The 18,922-nt window shown below is 37.0% G+C and overlaps 1 protein-coding gene across 1 annotated transcript; it reads right to left on the bottom strand.

The window, feature by feature from the left end:
- Positions 1-8,315: 8,315 nt before the first annotated feature.
- Positions 8,316-14,215, bottom strand: LOC139150781 (uncharacterized protein MCAP_0864-like). The gene is made up of 2 exons (XM_070723175.1): positions 12,527-14,215; positions 8,316-8,405 (listed from the first exon to the last, which is right to left on the bottom strand). Exons 1-2 carry the CDS (start codon positions 14,213-14,215, stop codon positions 8,316-8,318), a joined length of 1,779 nt encoding a protein of 592 aa, XP_070579276.1.
- Between the last annotated feature and the right edge of the window lie 4,707 nt (positions 14,216-18,922).

Here is an 18,922-nt window from a genome sequence, read left to right as displayed (position 1 = left end):
TCGCATCCCATTTTTACAAGGTCCATGGCATTTACATCAAGGGGTGTACGTCTCTCCTCGCCATAATAAGAATAATGGACGATGATTTCAATTTCGTCTTGCTCTACTCCCAATGCTTTAGAAAATGCCATGATTACTGGCATCGACAGGATCCGGTGTATATAGTGTAGCTGTATTTTGAGAATGTCCCGCGCTAGACTATTTGCATAAATAGACCATACCATTATTCATTTTGGGAGGGATGCTCAGAGAACAGCTATTCAGAATACGAATACCAGATATAAAAAAAAAGCATTCATTCTGTTTCAATAATTTCTTTCAACACGGGAAGTTGTACTTTAACTATCAATTTTTAAATAGCTGAACTTCCTCTTCACCGATGGTGTGTATGCGGCCAGACGACAGAGGCCCATTACCTCATTTTAAAGTGTGATCACCTTCAAACCTGTCAACTTCTGCAATTCAAACAAAGTGTCTCTGGCATCGCCGCAGCGCTACACATGTTCTAAGCATAGACTGCGAAGCGGACTTCCAAGTAATGATGGAACTGGTCTCGAATCGAGGGAGAAGGTACATTTCAGGAATCCCACTCAGTATAGACTATAGAAATATGGTTTTAAAATCGTTGCAGGAAGCCGGAGCAAACGCCATAACTGGAGAAGTCCCCGAGGTAAAGTTACAGAAGTTGCGCAACAAACAAAAGTCACAAGAATGACCGTGATGAAAATATGGAAACAGTTGTGAAGGAGGGCAACATCAACCCTGCACCGAGACGTCATTCTGGTGGGATAGCACAGAAGCTGACCGATCAAGATGTATTATACATTGAAATGTTGAAAAGGGAGAGACCCTCCATCACTCTGGCTGAAATACAGGAGCGACTATTCCTGAATGCGAATGTTAGGATTTCTACCTCACGTCTGTGTCGCTATGTGAAGTACAAGATCGGCGATAAAGAATGGACACGTAAAAAAATGTGTAAACTAGCCGTTGAGAGATTTACTGAGCACAACATGGCTTATACACAGGCATACTTGGACTTTTTGACACAGTGTGACCCATTTAATGTCAAGTTATGGATGAAACGGGCATACAGATGCCAGCAGTAGGGAATCGATCATACGGCCATTCGCCGAAAGGGGAAACTTGCATAGAACTGCAACGTTACGCTAAGTCCCCGAACAAGACACTTAATATGCTTGTTGGTATCAACGGAATCTGCTACGCTAACGTTATTCAAGGGCCATCAAATACCGATTCTTTCTTGCAGTTCTTTGGAGAAGCATCAAACGCAGCAGCACCAGACGGTGAGCCTGCAATTCGACCGGGTGACATTATCGTAGTGGATAATTGTCCCATTCACCACCATGATGGAGGCCGTGCACTCGCCGTGTTTCTGGATAACATGGGAGTAGAGTACGTTTTCGCTCCGGTGTATTCTCCAGACATAAACCCCGTTGAATATCTGTTTAACGACTTGAAAATCCGGCTGAAATGTATCAATACAGAGATACGCTGCGACGGAACACCGAATTTGCTGTTTACCATGCACTATCCACTATCGGTGCTGCAGAATGTTATGGATATTATAAGCATGTTGGAATCTTCCGCTTGTGACTGAGATTTCTTATGGACTTACGAATTTGTTTATAGGATGCTTTCAGTGTTGGCCACGTAAATTCAACTGTGCAAATGTAATATTTCTAAAAAAAACATGCTATTACGTAAAGTGTTCCAATGCCAGGGAAATTCTTGCAGCTTACAACTACATGGGCTGGTGATAGAGTTACATGGAGTTCCACTGTAAAGCGACGCTATATATACCAACACTCCGAGTTGTATTTTTTTACAGTTTTCTCGCATTAAAGTTTGTGTGTTGAGAAAACACCTGCTTATTTATTGAGGATGCATGTGTGTATGTTTTTAAGTTCCAAAAATTGAAAATGCGAAAGGCGTTCTGAACCTGACAGCATACGTACACGTCCTGGGCAGTTATTAGCAAGCTGTGTGGTGTTGTTTTGACTACGTCTGACCTTCTGCTAAACAATGTTTCAACTTTTGCAGAGCTGATTTTTTATGATTGACTCATGTTTACCGCTTAGCTGTTAATTGCACCTGACAGTGTTGGCAACACCTCGATTTAGACAATATGTCTAGTTCGTCTAATGCCAATGCTTCAAAGCAATTCAAAGTAATGTCGTATATTTGAATACTTTCGTCTAGTATTTAGCTTAGAAAACATTCAGGTAAACTTCTTCACATATAGTGAAAGTTACTGGCCTGCGTCTTTAGGAACAGCAGGACATCTTTCAAGAGTTACTGGTCCGGCATGAAAACAGCTGGCCTCGGGCCATCGGGTTAGCGTGAATTTCGCACGCTGTATCCTTACCATCTCAGTATACCCTCAAACTTTTTTTCAAATCTCCCCGGTCAATTCTCCCGCCCTCAAAAAGTGGTTGTTAAAAGAGTAGTATCGTCCCTGACTGATGGCATTATACACGATAAGTATAAAATCGTATGGATAATTTGATTTCATATTTTTCAAATTTCTCAAAAAGTGTTAGGTGTCTTGTAGCTGAATGTTGCAATATTACAATTTCCTCATAAAGTGTGTAACTTAAAGAAGAAAAGTAGATAAGGTTACATTTGCAGATTAAATCGACATTACTTAACCATCCAATTATCCTAAATAAGTTTCAATGACCAATATGCATGGTCATCCATTCATATCTTTCAACATGTCAAACAATATATATAGTGTCTCGTATCAAACAAAATTCATGAAATATGGCCGACTTCGTACCTTTAACCACTTTCATGGTTCAATAATGCAATAATCAATAATATCATTTTTAAAAGCTACTGTCATTTTTGTCATCACAAACTTTGATGAAACTATCAGAGTTTTCAAACAAACGTTACTTTATTGGAAATGCTCTACCTGAAAATATAAGGGCATCGATACTGGAGACCCAATTTATGCATTTGCTGTCGGAAAGCTATCTGTTCACAGTTTATGTTTTTATTTATTTATATTTTTTATTGAAATTTCTTAAAAAACGCACTACACATATGTTACAGTGCGCTTTACAGAACACACAAAAGAAGATGCAAAATTTACAAAATACTTGATGCACGAATTTGACTTTATCCAGCCACTTACATCGTCTATACATTCCTGAAGAGAGGTACGTATGTCATCTGCAGCTGGTTGCCAGCAAATAACATAGACTTGGGTGTTGTCGGCGTACATCATACAATCCATACCATGGTCTTTGATTATATCCTCCAAAGGTGATGTATATAGTGTGAAAAGGATTGGCCCCAGTACCTATCCCTGTGGTACACCGTACTTTATTGTCGAACTGGACGATGTAACCATAGGGAATTGCACAAAAGTACGTCCCCAGGGGTAGGGGAGCTTGGTCTCAGGACAAGGTTCTTCTTGCTATGGTTTATTTTATTTTGATACCTTTGACTATGATATTATTGCCAATAAAGATTTATACCACCAACCTTCTTTGCAGCTTTGGTGTCTTTGTCTTATGTTAGCACTGGTTTTGTAACGATTTCATTTTTCGTATTTGTCCTTTGACAATGTTAAGCGAAGTTTTGTCACTGCGTCTATTATATGATGCGTTTGATTGCCTAATTCCCAAAAGCAAGCAAGGGTAATAATTTAGTCTATTATCTGATGAGATTGTGTGCCTAATTCGCCAAAGTAAGCAAGGGTAAATTACGAATCTGTGGACACTGTCACCAGATTATCACCGAATTAAATTTGACAAAATCAACAACGAACGCACCAGCAAGGTATGATGGCGCGTTCGTTGTTGACTTTGTCAAAATTAATCCAGTGGTGACTTTGGTGGACGATAGATAGTAATAATGTTCAGGAGTTGACTAGATGAATGGAGAGTTGTGATTAATGATCAAATTACTGGAATGCACAGGATTGCTTTTCAACAACGTGAAGATTAGGGAGCCGTCATTATTTATGGCCTGGGGGTCGGAGGAATCTGAGGGGGTCACTCAAAAAATCGAAAGCTACAAGGGGGGTACTCAAAAGTGGAGAACAAGAGGGGGGCTACTCAATTTTGTTGATATGCACTGAAACATTTAGTGAAGTTATGAATTAATACAACAATAATAGTAAAGAACAGCAATATGTATGCTTGAGATATGTATGTTCATACCCGGTATATGTACACACACACACACACACACACACACACACACACACACACACACACACACACACACACACATATATATATATATATATATATATATATTATTATATTATATTATATTATTATATATGTGTGTGTGTGTGTGTGTGTGTGTGTGTGTGTGTGTGTGTGTGTGTGTGTGTTTCACATTATTGTGATCTTCACATTAGAATGATCAGCTGTTTGACGTGGCAAGCCTTATGTTAGAGGCTAGTATTGAGTACATTTTTCAGTATTTCCTGATTAAAGATTGATATTCTTGCCTGATCATTCATGAGAAACGTCTGCTTTCTATATTCTACATTGTATAGGTTACCGATAGGGGAAAATGTGTAAAGCAAGCTAATTCTGATTCTATAAAGTTTAAAACCAGTGGAATGCCTTGACAACAAACCAATCTTTTATTGCAGGAAAATAATAATAAATAATAAATGTGAATAAATATATGTCTGTCGGTATTTTTTCGTTTTAAAAAAATGTAATCTTCATTGAAATCAGTGAACTGGAATATAAGTTTTGGAATACTGTTTTAGATTTCTGTTCCTTTGAGTTTTTTATTAAAAAAAATCTGAAAAAAATACTCCCCAAGTGCCACCAAATAATACCATTTTAATCTCTGTTTTTCAAATGCTCCAAAGGCAGGAGGGGGACACCCCCCTCCTGACCTCCCCCCCGCGTTACGCGGTCGCTTGTGGTGCTTTTGCACCACATCTTCGCCCTCTTGTAAAAAATCCTACGGAGAACACTGCATGTCATCAGAGCACTGGATACAGACCTGTACATCAGCCCCTGTCACAGCAATGGAACCTCTTTCCGACACAGACCTGTACCATAGGGATTAATCAGGGTCTGTACAGGGTCTGTCGCAGCAGCGATGCATTTTACTGTATAGATATTTAACTTTCAAATTTTTTTCTTTTTTTTGGGGGGGTCACTCAAAATTTCTGTAGCAGAGAGGGGGGGGGTACTCAAACACGTCATGGTTGGCAGAGGAGATTAGTCGAAATTTTGGAGATTCTAAAGCAATTCCTCCACCCCCAGGCCGTAAATAATGACGGCTCCCTTAGATCTTGTTATAACAGCCACAGCACCACCCCACAGTACAATAAATTACCCACAATACTCTTTATTTTGTATCCTTGAAGGTTACTTTTCTAAAAACTTTGTCAGTTCTGCATGTAAGCACTAGTGCGCAGCGTCAGAATAATTTTGAAATAATATCTAGTAAAAGTACGTTTAGATATTTCAGTGAAAGTTTGAAAATAACCACTAAACAACCATAAAAGTCACATTCTGCAGGTACTACAAATGCCATACTTTTTAGGCAGCAAGTTATGACGAACTGAAGGGGTCATTCTCTGAGAAAACTTAGCATGCAAATTTCTTTTGTCACTTCCATTGCAAAAAATCAATATCCTTTTGTTTCATAAAACAGGTGCAACTAGTCTCCCTACTTTCCATCACATTATTCTGTATGGCTGAGGACACAATCTGTGGCAAATTTCACAAAAATGCTATCTCCTCTCTCAATTATGCATAATTTTCCAAATTATTTAAACTGAGAATTGAGAAGAATAGTGTGCATAAAAGTACCTTTTCAAAATTTTGATAAATAGTCTGTGAATTTGTCTACGCATGGGAGACATAGTAGACTTCACTCAGGTATCTCCGAGGATACAAATCGCAATGAATTCTGGGAAATCTACAGTACCGCGCACCCCTTTCCGTTTAGCCAGAACTTGCTGGTGGACGTTGATCGAAGTATGAAACTCCGCTAAGGTTGGATCGGACTGACTTTCCATCCAAGTTTCTGTAATTATTAGAATGTCAACATATTCCTCGACCAAGGTTGTGCCATTGCAGCGATTTTCCCGTTCATCGAGCGTGCGTTTCATAGTGATGCATTCAGCTGTAATTTCTTGAAACAAGTAGACATCTCGGGATTTTCCCTAGAACCACAGACAAATAGAACGGAGTCCCTTTCATATTTGGTAGGCCGAACAGTCCTAGGTGTTATAACAGTTTGAATAACGTATTCTTTAATTTGCACCCACCTGTTAAGAGATCGGAATCTGACGTAGTACCCGTGTACGAATATGTTCACAAGGCCTCTTTCGATTCCAATGGTCGGTAACAATAGATGGGATTCGGAACTTTGGTTTTGGGTGTTTCCATCCAGCTGTTCGTGCACGTTGCCTAAATGGTTGCTAGCGATTGGTCAGAGACCGCCAGTTTACCGACATATAAGTTTATTGTTGTGATAATATTTGTGTGGGATATGAAATGTGCTTGTTACTGATTAAGCTTATGCATTGTGCAAGTGCTTCGTAAACTTTCCAGTGTTTAGCCTCTAAGGAGTCGCCGTCAGAAAAAAACTTAGATTGATTATTAAAACATATATTTCAGAGTTGATTTTAGGCCAAGGGGTTCACCACTGATGTCTTCGCTAGGTTAAATCGGTACCGGACGAAGGTTGCAGAATTTATCTCAGATCGAGGGTTTGGATCGAACAAGAAAACAGGACGTTAAAGGAATCTTCGGTTGTTTAAATATTACTTTCTCTTACGGAACTGTAACCCCAGAAACGTTTTATATACAGCCTACAGGGCACTACAAGCAACAATATTTAGGCGCAATATGTACAAGTACTTTGCAAAAGATTTTTAATAACACTCTGCAACCTTTTTTGTTGTGTTACATGAATTATCATCTGGATAGAGCCGCTACACACTCACCCTCAAATTTCAAAAAAGTTAAAATTCTAGACTCGGTTAAACTTCGCTTAAAAGAGGCAATCTTACAGCTTGCAACACCTCACTACACTTCGCTACGATCGCAACAACCCTTCTCCAATTGTCACACAATTTTACTTCTAGACTTAGACTTGGTTCAAGTCGGTGAATTTCTAAAAATAAAATCATTTGCTGTAGTTTCTCATGTGTCTCTCCTTTTTTCATACAAATCTATTTGGAATTTGGCAGCCCAGGCCAGGTTTTCCCCGCGATTGAACGGGTTACCTTTGAGTCTGCGCAGACGTGAGTTAGTTTCCGCCGGATTCCGGGAGAAACTCCCCTTTATAGCGTTCACCCCACTCGTCGCGTTCACCCCACTCACGCGTTTCACATTAAAACAGAACACAAATCATCGCGGTTACCCCACTCAAACACTCACAAATCACAGACTTGAACCAAAATTCTAGACTCCGTTACACTTCGCTACACTTTGTTAACTACGCGACAGGATTGCTGTCTCTCTGGCGAGTAAAAAGTGACCATCTTACAGCCTGAAACACCTCGCATTATATCTAGTAGCTGTGGGTCCATAGCTGTGGTGTTTTCAGACGGGATTCCTGCCTTTTACGGGCCGGTTTTGACTTTTCCGATTTTTAACCCCGCCACCGCGGGGTTTAAATCGTAAAAGTCAAAACCAGCCCGTAAAAGGCATGAATCCCGTCTGAAAACACCACAGCTATGGACCCACAGCTATATATCTAGATGCATCACATCAACATATCTTAAAAATTAACATGTTTTGACTTTGATCCATCGCCAAATTACGCTAGATATAGTTTTTATATCGGTCATAGGGGTCCCTGGCAATCGTTAAGCAAAGTTCCGGCGACCCTCTCTCTTTTACTGATTTTCAACTTTCTTTCTCTTATGAAAATAATTATTCACGATAAATCAATCGATGGAAAGATCGCACTGTTGCATACCAGATGCTGTATGTGAAAATAGTCCCGACTTAAACACACTGCGCATTGATATATTTCACTGTAATAGCGCTGTTCACGGTTACAGGTTACGCGCGCGACATGGACACGCAGCTTGAAATGCGGACAAATTTTATCAATGTTGCATGCGTGCTGTTTTTGCAGCTTGTACTCTGAGTCGTGAATATGTTTTTTAGTATTCACTGTTACACTAGCAGTCGCCCACTGCGATGTATTTTCGTCGTTCTTGCATGCGTAATTTTCAAAAGCGTAATCTAAAAATGCGGACAAATATTTATTTTTGCATATTAATGAGAGAACAGTGACGTAAACTGTGAACTTCACTGTAATTAGACTTCTTTCGTGCACTCTTATGACCTACTAGTAACCTCTGTGAGAACTTTACATCCTGGCATTTTTGTTGCTATGGATTTGCCATTTTGAATTCTGAATTTTGAACTCTGCAATAGTCAACAATACCATTGAATTTTTGAACAGCTTCTTGATCAAAAATCTGGTTAAGGGAGAAAGTTGATTGTCATAATAATAATAATAATATTTTTATTGCTTGCTTGTAAATATAGGATTTACATCACATTTGTGGCAATAAAAGTGTGATACAAAAATAAGTTAAAATTTTCTTCAATAAAGATAAAGTATTACAGTATAATAATAGTAGCTAATAATAAATATAACTAGGTATTTCTTTGTTTATATAAAGTAAAAATATAATCTACAAGTTGTTCATTAAAAGATAACTCTTGTTTTGTTAGTAGAGAAATAAGCTGATTTTCAGTATCGTCGTTTGGGAAATTGATTTTACTGAAAAAGTACTTTCTTTGGACTTTGTATTTCTGACAGACTAATAAAAAGTGTGTTTCATCTTCAATACTGTTGGTGTTACACTGATTGCAGTATCTTTCAGTAATTGGGGTTTTGGAATAGTGTGTCTCCCTTTTCAAGTTGCTAGATCATGATTGCTAATGCGAAGTTTGGTGAGCAATTTTCTTTTCTCACCTTGTAACTGTGTTAAGTAGGGTTCTAATCTAAAATTACGTTTTATTTTGGCATACATTCTTAGTTTACTATTTTCATCAGTGATCAAATTTTTCCAAAAGACTTCATAATTGTTTGTTAAATTTGTTTTCATTAAACCAGTTATAACTTTGTGGTGTTTGAGTGATGGAGCTTTATCAAGGAGAAAGTCCATTCCATTGTCTTTAATTAAAGCACTTAAACAGTTAAACCAGGATCTATTGTTAGTGTTGTTTACCATTTGCTCCAGAAAAGCTTCTTTAGCAAGATTACAATGTGGCAGTTGTACAATATGAAGCCAGTGTTTAACAATATTAAGTTTGATCTCAAGTAGAAGTGGGAATTGTCCTAGTTCACCCCTCACAGCGGCATTACAAGCTTGTCTATTACACTGTAAAATGTTCTTACAAAATTTGAGGTGAGTTTTTTCAATTGCTGATTTATCCCACTTCTTGTAATCCATGAAATCTTGTCCCCAAATCTCTGAGCCATACAGTAAAACAGGTTTAATGAAAACATTGAATAGATGTAGGGAAAATTTTATCTTTTTGTTGTGCAATGAAACCCTTTTTAAATGATTTTGCTGCTCTATTAGCCAAATTTGTAATTATGTCTCACTGAAACTACCATTTGATTTAATTGTCAGTCCTAAGTATGTATAGCTCTTAACAGATTTGATGCATGTACTACCATAGTTAAATAAGTGTTTATCTACCAAAGGAGATTTACTAAAATTAATTGCTTGGGTTTTCTGTAAATTAACATCAAGTTTCCAATTGGAGCAAATGTGTGTAGTGTATTTAACTCCCTCTGCAAACCTTCTTTTGAAGTAGAGATTAAGACTAGGTCATCAGCGTAAAATAATGAGTTAACTGGGGTATTATTCAACACTGGTGGTTGAGTATTTACTTTGTCTAGATTTGTTTTCAAGTCATTGACATATAAATTGAACAGACTAGGACTTAGAACACAGCCCTGTTTTACTCCTTTTTCAACTTTCAGGCTGGGTGAGATAAAATTATTTGTTTTGATGTGTATTTTTGTGTTGGTGTACATGTGTTTTATAAGTCTGTATAATTTGCCATTAATGTTATTTTTGAGAAGTTTATGGAAAAGACCAACTCTCCATACCGAGTCGAAAGCCTTAGCAAAGTCAACAAAACAGACATAAATGTTCTGCTTATTGTTAATATATTTATGTATTATTGTCTTCAGGGTAAATATGTGATCTATTGTGCGATGGTTTTTGCGAAATCCAGCTTGATTATTATGTATAATATGATTGTCATCTAAAAAACTATTTAACCTTTCATTTAGAATGTAAGAAAAAACTTTTCCTACACAACTTCCGACAGAAATGCCCCTATAATTTTTCGGGTCATATTTATCTCCTTTTTTAAATAAGTGTGTCATAAGCTTGTATTCCAGATGTCTGGAAAGTTGGATGTGTCTAGAACTGCATTAAATAATTTAGCTAAGGGTTTACAGAGAAAGGAGGAACCATGTTTAACAACTCTATACAAAACCCATCAAACCCTGCTGCTTTTTTACTTTTTAAATTTCTAATTGCTGATAACACTTCATAAGTTGTTATTGACTTATCCAGCTGCTGATTAGCCCGATTCTTAGTTTCTTTTAAACTATCAATAATTTGCTGTTGGAAATCATTATACCTGTCATTTTCAATTGAGCAAGAATTTTTGTAAAATTCCATCCATGTTGCTGCTGAGACACAATCTCCAGTATTATTATCTTTATCATTATTTTTTAAGTACTTGATCAATTTCCACATATCATGTGAATTGTTGGCGTGTAGACTGTTTAGTTTGTCTAAGTTGTTTTGCCAGAATTGCAATTTCTTATTTTTTACAAGTTTTTTAAACTTCTTTTTCTTTGTGTAATAGATAATTTTTAACTGACTGTCATATGGAGCTTTATTTAATAGTTTAGCTGTTGCTATTAGGTCCCTTTTTGCTGCATCACAGTTTTTGTCAAACCATTTTGATTTCTTTCTCTTTAAATTTTTCTTTCTCTGCTTTTGTCTATTGAAAATACCACTGCAGGCTTTATCTAAGATGTCATTAAAATGCTTAGTGGCTGAGTTAATGTCAGATTTGTTATTACCAATATTAGTATTCAAAAATTCTGCAAAATCATTTTGTAGCTCATCCGATGCTAATCTATCTGTGTAATTAAAAACAGATAACTTATCCCATTTCCATTTTTGGGGCATTTGTAACAAATTCACAGTATCTTTAACACTGCTTGGATTAAAATTTGTTAGTTTGAGAAGAGTAGAAATTTGACAGTGATCTGAGAAAATTGTGAAATTGTGTATTTTAAAATACTCAAAGTTATCGATGATGTCTGTTGTTGCAAGACCATAATCTACTACACTGTTTCCATTCCAGTGGTAACATGTAAATTTTCCACAAATATCTCCAGGTAGTCTGCCATTCATAATTCTTGTATTTGTGGTTTTACATAAATCTATGAGGTTTCTACCATACTTATTCGATCTTATCCGTATTGCAGCGATTAAGATGTGTATCAACAGAATATCCTGGTGGAACTGGTATATGATTTGAGAAATCATTGTCAATAAAATCTGGCAGTAATCCTACTCTGGCGTTAAAATCCCCTAAAATCATGACAGATCCAGAACAGCTATATTTTGTGATCAACTGTTCTAAACGTTCGAAAAATGATTCAGACTTATGTTTGGAATTTTCTGGTGCGTTGTAAACAAAGCAAATAAATATATCCTGTTGTAATCTGAAAAAAACTTTTGAAAGTTTGCACCACACCATATCTTCCGCATCTGAATGAACCATTTTTACACCCTTCTTTATAGTATTTTTTACCAAAAGTGAAAGACCACCCCTCTGTTTTTTCTTTTTTCTGACAACAGAATAGTCATAGTATCCAGGAATGTGAAAAGTATGATTCAATTGTTCTGTGAGCCAAGTTTCTCCAATACCAATAATGTTATGTTGAGTAATATTATTTATGAAGTCACTGTCTTGAAACTTTCTCTCTTGGTAACCCTGTATGTTGTATGTTCCAGTAGGATATTGACAGTGAACTTTGTATATTGCTGTTTTTCTGAAATGTAAAGTTACTCATATCTATTGATTGGTATCATTTGCCTGTGGCTTTGAGGTGTATCAACATATTGTGGCAAAATGGGGTGATTTCTAGACCAATGAAAACCTTGTGTTGCGTCCCCATATTGCTGTACCACCGGATTAACAGGATGTTGAAAATACTGTCTTCTCCTGAAAAGGTTTCGGTTCACACCAAGGTTTGGAGCGAGCATATCCTTAATATTCCTTACTAACAAAGCTGTACCCTGGTCATTTAAATGAACATTGTCATGCAAATGTGTTGCTGCATTGATATTGTTGTAATCGATAAACACTAAATTATTATGCATATTGCACATTTTATGCAGTTGTGTGTTTAAAGCATGGAATAATGAATTGTTTTGTCTTGGAATGACTGATGAGATAAAAACTGTTGATTTTGGGAATTTCTCTAATGTTACCTGAACCAACTCAGAATATTTGTTTACACATTCCTCTACAGGAATGCCACTATCAATATCATTAGTACCAGCATGAATGACAATATTATTGATGTTGGAAGCTGACACAGATTGAATATAACTTGTGATTTGAGGAATATTACTTCCTCTAAGAGTTCTCACATGAGTATTCCTGTACACCCTGGAAGGATTGATATCCTTCAGCATAGAGTCACCAACAATGAGTGTCTGAGTCTTTCTTACAAACTTTACCCTGGGTGTTTTCCACTGTTGTTCTTCAGATGATTCATCTTCCCTTGCAAATGGATTCCCATGAACACTCTCTGCATTCATGAGTGGTGCGAAAGGGTTGGTTGATAGTTCCTGATATTTCCCTTTGTTGTGTTGAGGCTTCTCCTCTTTTTCCTTTATCAGCACTTTCATTCTGGCTTCTGTTTCATTTTGAGCCGTGAGCAGTGAGTCGTTCATTTTTTGCATCTCTACAATGGTGTCCTGGAAATGTCTCTGTTGTTGCTGCTGGTTTTGTAGGATGGTATCCACCTTGGTTTGAGATTGTTGCATCATTTCCTGTAATCCTTGGATAGACTTGTTAAGATGATTAATTTTCTTATCCAGTTGCTTGATGTCATCTCTGCAGTCAACACACTCACTTGCTTTCTGTGATGATTGCGTCTGTTTTATCTCTGTGTACATTTGGTGATGTTTTTCTGTCATCTTCAGAAGTTGTTGTATATGAGTGTTCTGCTGATTTAGATTTGATTCAAACGATCTTAACTTATTTGCAATGTCAGTGATGTTATGCCCATTTCTCATGAGTTCACAATACTTATGGTCAATTTGCTGAACAGTTTTGAACATGCCTGATAAGGTAGTTGCCAGATCCTGAGTATTTATATTGTAGTTGGATCCTGATTTTACTGATGATGGAGTATTTGTTTTCGTTACTTGTTGCCGTTTTGGAATCTTGGATGGCGTGTTTTCTTTGTTTGACTTCTTCGGTGTAGAATTTTGCAGCTGTTTTGTTTTCTTCATATTTGCTACTGTCTTGTGTGATGACACTGAATTGCCTGTTGATTTACTTTGTGTTGTGTGATCAGAAATGATGTTGGTCAAATGATGTAATGACAAGGCAGGTATTGGACTATCAGAGTTCACTGATGATGGCTGAGTTGATGATTCGGTTTGCTGTTCTGTGGTTGTGTCATTGATCTCTTTAAGACATGTCTCTGATATCCCCTCTGTTAAAGTCAGTCTCTCTTTTACCGCCAACAGTAACATATCTAGCTTAGCTGATAGCCAGTCTACGTGGTGACCTTGAAACATGATAGTTCCAGTTGAACTGTAAACATTCACAGTGACCTGCCCTTCAGATCCGTCCAGTGTGAATTTGAATTGCTGAAGATCTTTCATCTTATTTATAGATTCTGGTCTAGCAGCTGATAAAGCATGAATCCAAGCATCACTAAAACTTGTAGCTTTGTGGGTGTCATTTCCTTCAGTGCAAAATTTGAAACGAACTGGTGACCTCATTGTTTTGCCCCACTCCACATTGATTAATCCTTCAAAATGTTTGTCTACCAAATTACCAAGCCAAGTCTTCTTAATATCTTCCCCCTCCATGTCAAGGTCTTCTAAGCAAAAAGAGTCTTCAGAGTTTTGATATTGAAGTTTGCCATTGTCATCAGTCATAAATCGGGATGTAAGGTCACTCTTGGGTCATGTAAATGGCCTATTCTTACCAATAAATCTTAGCTGTTTACTGAAAGGTTAGTCAGAGTGAGTATACTGTTCCGTTTGTGTCCTATACAAAATGACGCAGTATGATTTCCAGTTTGCCGATGCACTGAAAGAGGATCTAACGAGCTGTTTTGAGTACCGTCATTGAGCTGGCATTTAGCTCTATATAACTTTAAGCTCAAATGTTTGGTTTTCAGTCTCTGCTAGAGAATGACGCAACGATTTTGGATAAGCTGTTTCATAAATCATGGAACAAGCGGTTCATTGTAAGCTTTGTACTGCTTTATAAAAAACAAAATTAATGTTTCTGTTGATATCAAGGAATAAAGAGGCTGGAGATGTTCCGTGTGATCTGGGTTAATGCTTATGGGTGTCAGAAAGTACCTGTATGCTAGTGTATGTCCTTAAAGTGTGTGTGCCACGCCCAAAACAACTATTGCAGAGTCGAAAATTCAAAATTCAGAATTCAAGTTGTTACAATTATCACCGCGACCCCTCAAAACACTGCTCTCCAATAAAGCACTAGATACAAGTGTTATAGTCTTATCTCGCCGGTCTGGGGAGTATACTCACTGCTGAGAGGTACTTCGAGATCTTTGACAGAGTAGAGACTCACAGAGTTGTTGGATATCAATGATGGTGGTTTATTACTGAAGTGTAAAGTTTACACATCAGATGCCCAGCTATCTCCGACTGACGATAGTGGGTGATTATCCCTTTTTTTAAAAGAAATTGTAGTATCCTAATTAGATTAAATTAGTTAAGCCTCCAATCGCTAATCGACTAGTATTTCTTGATTGGTTCAATTAAAGAAATACATTACTAAACTTTCTCTGATAGGACCTTGATCATATAAAGTCATACATGATCTGCATAAGTGACATCATCGTTATACAACATTTCCCTTACGTAATCGTCCCAGGGTCCTGTCTGGAATTTAGATATTGATGGTAAGAATTCACTTTACTGCCTTGACAATAGATGTCACTAGTACAAGTTTCTATCTTTATCCTTGATACTTAGGTATCAATGACGCAAATACATTGAATGTCCCTGACAACGGAGTTTTAACCAAGATGAAGGAAAATTCGTAATGATCATTAACCCTTACACAGACTTGGAAAGTTCAGCCGTCTCGTTCATTGACCTTTGTACAGATTCCGAAATTACAAAAGCAATATCAATAAGCCAGAGAAAATTTAGTCTGTAACACTCCCCTCATTTCAAGGAATGCGTCCCGCATTCGAGTATACTAAAACAATTTAACATACAAGTAAATATTATTAGATAAAGTGAATAAATGCAATAAAAAATACATAATCGACAAAGTGTTTTGTTAACATACAACATAATTCAAAAATAATAAAACCCATAAAATACATGTCAAGGCTAAAATATAGATGGTATACATACATATAGAATAAGACTGAATATATATCATGAAAGTAATAAAGTAACTTAAGAGACTGAAGTTATTTCCCTATTCTTTCTTAATGGAGGGGTCGAGGAAGTAATTCAATCGAGGCATTCGGTTCAAGACTTTCATCCATTTCGAAAGGGAAAAAAAAACAACTACTGAAACTGATATAATATTTCCAAGGTTGAACTTAATTTAACTAACAATAGGCGAGCCTATGTCTGACCTGAGTCAACGGTACACACCTTGAAGTCAACATCCTGATTGCAAACAGTCGAGGTATTGCTAACTGAATCCAAACAACAAGAAGTGTTATGTAACTCGCAGGGTCAAGGAATTGGGTCATTACATCCATACACTCGGTCAAACTTGAGCGCTCCATTTTCACAAATAAACACACAACGATTCACGCGAAGTCAACTTCTTTTCACTCATTCACCTGACCACAGTTCCGAGGCCACCCAAGGTAAAGTTAACTTGTCTAACATACCTGGCTATTACGGGTTTGTCTGCTATTTTTACAGGATGTCTCTTAAGAAGTTCCGACAAAAGTATCTTTCAGGTTCTCAGCATATTCTTTATGGAACAACTCTTTCACTTAACCAAATACATGTCATTTACCATTTCGATACCGGCTTATCAAAACGTTATCAACTACAGTCACAAAAATAAAATCGTTATTGGAGGTAGATTGGGTTTTATCGCCGATTTCTTAATTCATAGTTTCAGAGAATGACAGCTTAAACTATTCCCGTCCTTTTAAGCTCGTGCTCCTCCCTTCTTGCGGGGGCGAAAAGTTCTCAATTTCTCTCTTCCCTCTTTTTGGAAAGCTATTTATAGCAGAATAGCAAATTCGATACAAAATAATTTCTCGAGGTAAGTATTCATTACACCATCAAATAATTACCACTCACAATACACATCGTTTTCTGTATAAACAAGACTCAAATCAATAATGTCTTAGCTGCTGTACGTCGATGCTTCAACAAGTGCATCCTCAAAATAAAAAATAACACATATAAAATCTTCTCTTACATGAAGTTTCTCCATAACTTCGTACACAAAGAGTCACTTTTACTCGTCGTGACTGTATAAAATTCCCTTTAAATCTCTTAAACTCGGCTTCTAAATAAACTCAAAAATACCAAGACATTATTCTTTTTTCAAGTACCGTTTACACAGGCAATGCATCAATTACAGAAATACGTTCCGCATCTGAATTCCATAAAACATTAAACATGTGAATGATAAAAGTAATTGGCGAATTACAACCAACGAAATCCATGTTAATTCAGCAGGTAGGATTACACTACACACAAACATTCATGCTGCTAAACCGGCCTCATAACGTATATACAATTGAATCCTTCAACCAATGACTTAATATCGAAATTTCTCATGCTTCAAAAGTCAAAAACGTTTGTCAATTTGCTATACGATAGAAAGCGCTCTTTGATAACGTAAAGCAAAGATAATCTGTCATGAATTCCAATCATACATGTATTACAATCGGCTAAACGCCGGAAATGATATCTCTTACCTTATAAGTTATTACACACTAACTGTTCCATCAAAGAAAAGATCGAAGGCATTTCAATAATTGAACCATAACCGTGAAATACACTATACGTGATGAGTCTTCGTGGGAATCGTTTGCCTAGAGTTTATCGAAAGTTAGTCAGTTATATCATGCATAGAGTCCTTGATTGATGCTTCGAACGTCGATACGTTACTCACGGATGTCTTCACTGAAGAGGCCGGTGATGTGCGCGTGACGGTCCGATCGGTCTTCGCCGTCCAGTTCATGCTGATTAGTTATCCCATTTCGTGGCCACATCATCGGTGTTCTTGGTTGTTCTTAGTCGTTCCTCGAAGTTGGCATTTTTCGAACGTCGTCTCCTCCCTTAAGTTATTTGTAGAGTTTTCAGTGTCTGTCATGTTTCACAGAATCAGTTCTTACCGGATTCTTATATCTCGTAGTCGATTTCCAAGCACCAATTTGTCGTTAACGGATATTTGGTCGTCGTCATCGTGGTCGGCTGCCGGTTTTTGGTCGGCAATGAATTGTCATATACTTCACGATGTGAGCTTGCTTGTTACCCGTCGGATATCTCCACCAAGTGTTATAGTCTTATCTCGCCGGTCTGGGGAGTATACTCACTGCTGAGAGGTACTTCGAGATCTTTGACAGAGTAGAGACTCACAGAGTTGTTGGATATCAATGATGGTGGTTTATTACTGAAGTGTAAAGTTTACACATCAGATGCCCAGCTATCTCCGACTGACGATAGTGGGTGATTATCCCTTTTTTAAAAGAAATTGTAGTATCCTAATTAGATTAAATTAGTTAAGCCTCCAATCGCTAATCGACTAGTATTTCTTGATTGGTTCAATTAAAGAAATACATTACTAAACTTTCTCTGATAGGACCTTGATCATATAAAATCATACATGATCTGCATAAGTGACATCATCGTTATACAACATTTCCCTTACGTAATCGTCCCAGGGTCCTGTCTGGAATTTAGATATTGATGGTAAGAATTCACTTTACTGCCTTGACAATAGATGTCACTAGTACAAGTTTCTATCTTTATCCTTGATACTTAGGTATCAATGACGCAAATACATTGAATGTCCCTGACAACGGAGTTTTAACCAAGATGAAGGAAAATTCGTAATGATCATTAACCCTTACACAGACTTGGAAAGTTCAGCCGTCTCGTTCATTTACCTTTGTACAGATTCCGAAATTACAAAAGCAATATCAATAAGCCAGAGAAAATTTAGTCTGTAACACAAGCATTCAAACAAGCACAAATTGGACGCAAAACCATGTGAATTAGGTTTAAAAGAAGGATTTGTTATGTTTGCAATTGTGTTGAAAACAAAAATGTTTAAAAATCAGAAAACTACTAATACAGTGATCCTTACACATTAAGATATATCGAGTTATTTCAAGATATTATAAGATATATCAACTGCAAGATTATTTTCATTATAAAGCTGCGAAAATATGATATAAACCATTGGGTTGTAGGCCATTCATATACTGTAATTGCTGAAGTTGACGTTAATGTTCATAGAAAGTGGACATAGGTAAAACATTTAACCTTGTTCTGTTTATGCATTGTCAAAGGCTCAAGAGTGAATGTCTTCATTCATTGAGTGTAAGTTTTTTCTATTGGGACAAAATAACACGGCTACGGTGACTGTTACATCTAACAAAAAGTTCTTGGGTA

Source organism: Ptychodera flava, chromosome 15 (assembly GCF_041260155.1).
Source record: "Ptychodera flava strain L36383 chromosome 15, AS_Pfla_20210202, whole genome shotgun sequence".
Classification (NCBI taxonomy): Eukaryota; Metazoa; Hemichordata; class Enteropneusta; family Ptychoderidae; genus Ptychodera; species Ptychodera flava.
Note: the sequence above shows the minus strand (reverse complement) of the source record. Positions and strands in the feature narration are given on the sequence as shown.

Coding starts and splice junctions, on each gene's coding strand:
- LOC139150781 (XM_070723175.1), bottom strand. CDS start 14,215: ATGACTGATGACAATGGCAAACTTCAATATCAAAACTCTGAAGACTCT. Junction 8,406..12,526: donor AATATTCTGAGTTGGTTCAG/GTAACATTAGAG, acceptor TGACTATTGCAG/AGTTCAAAATTCAGAATTCA.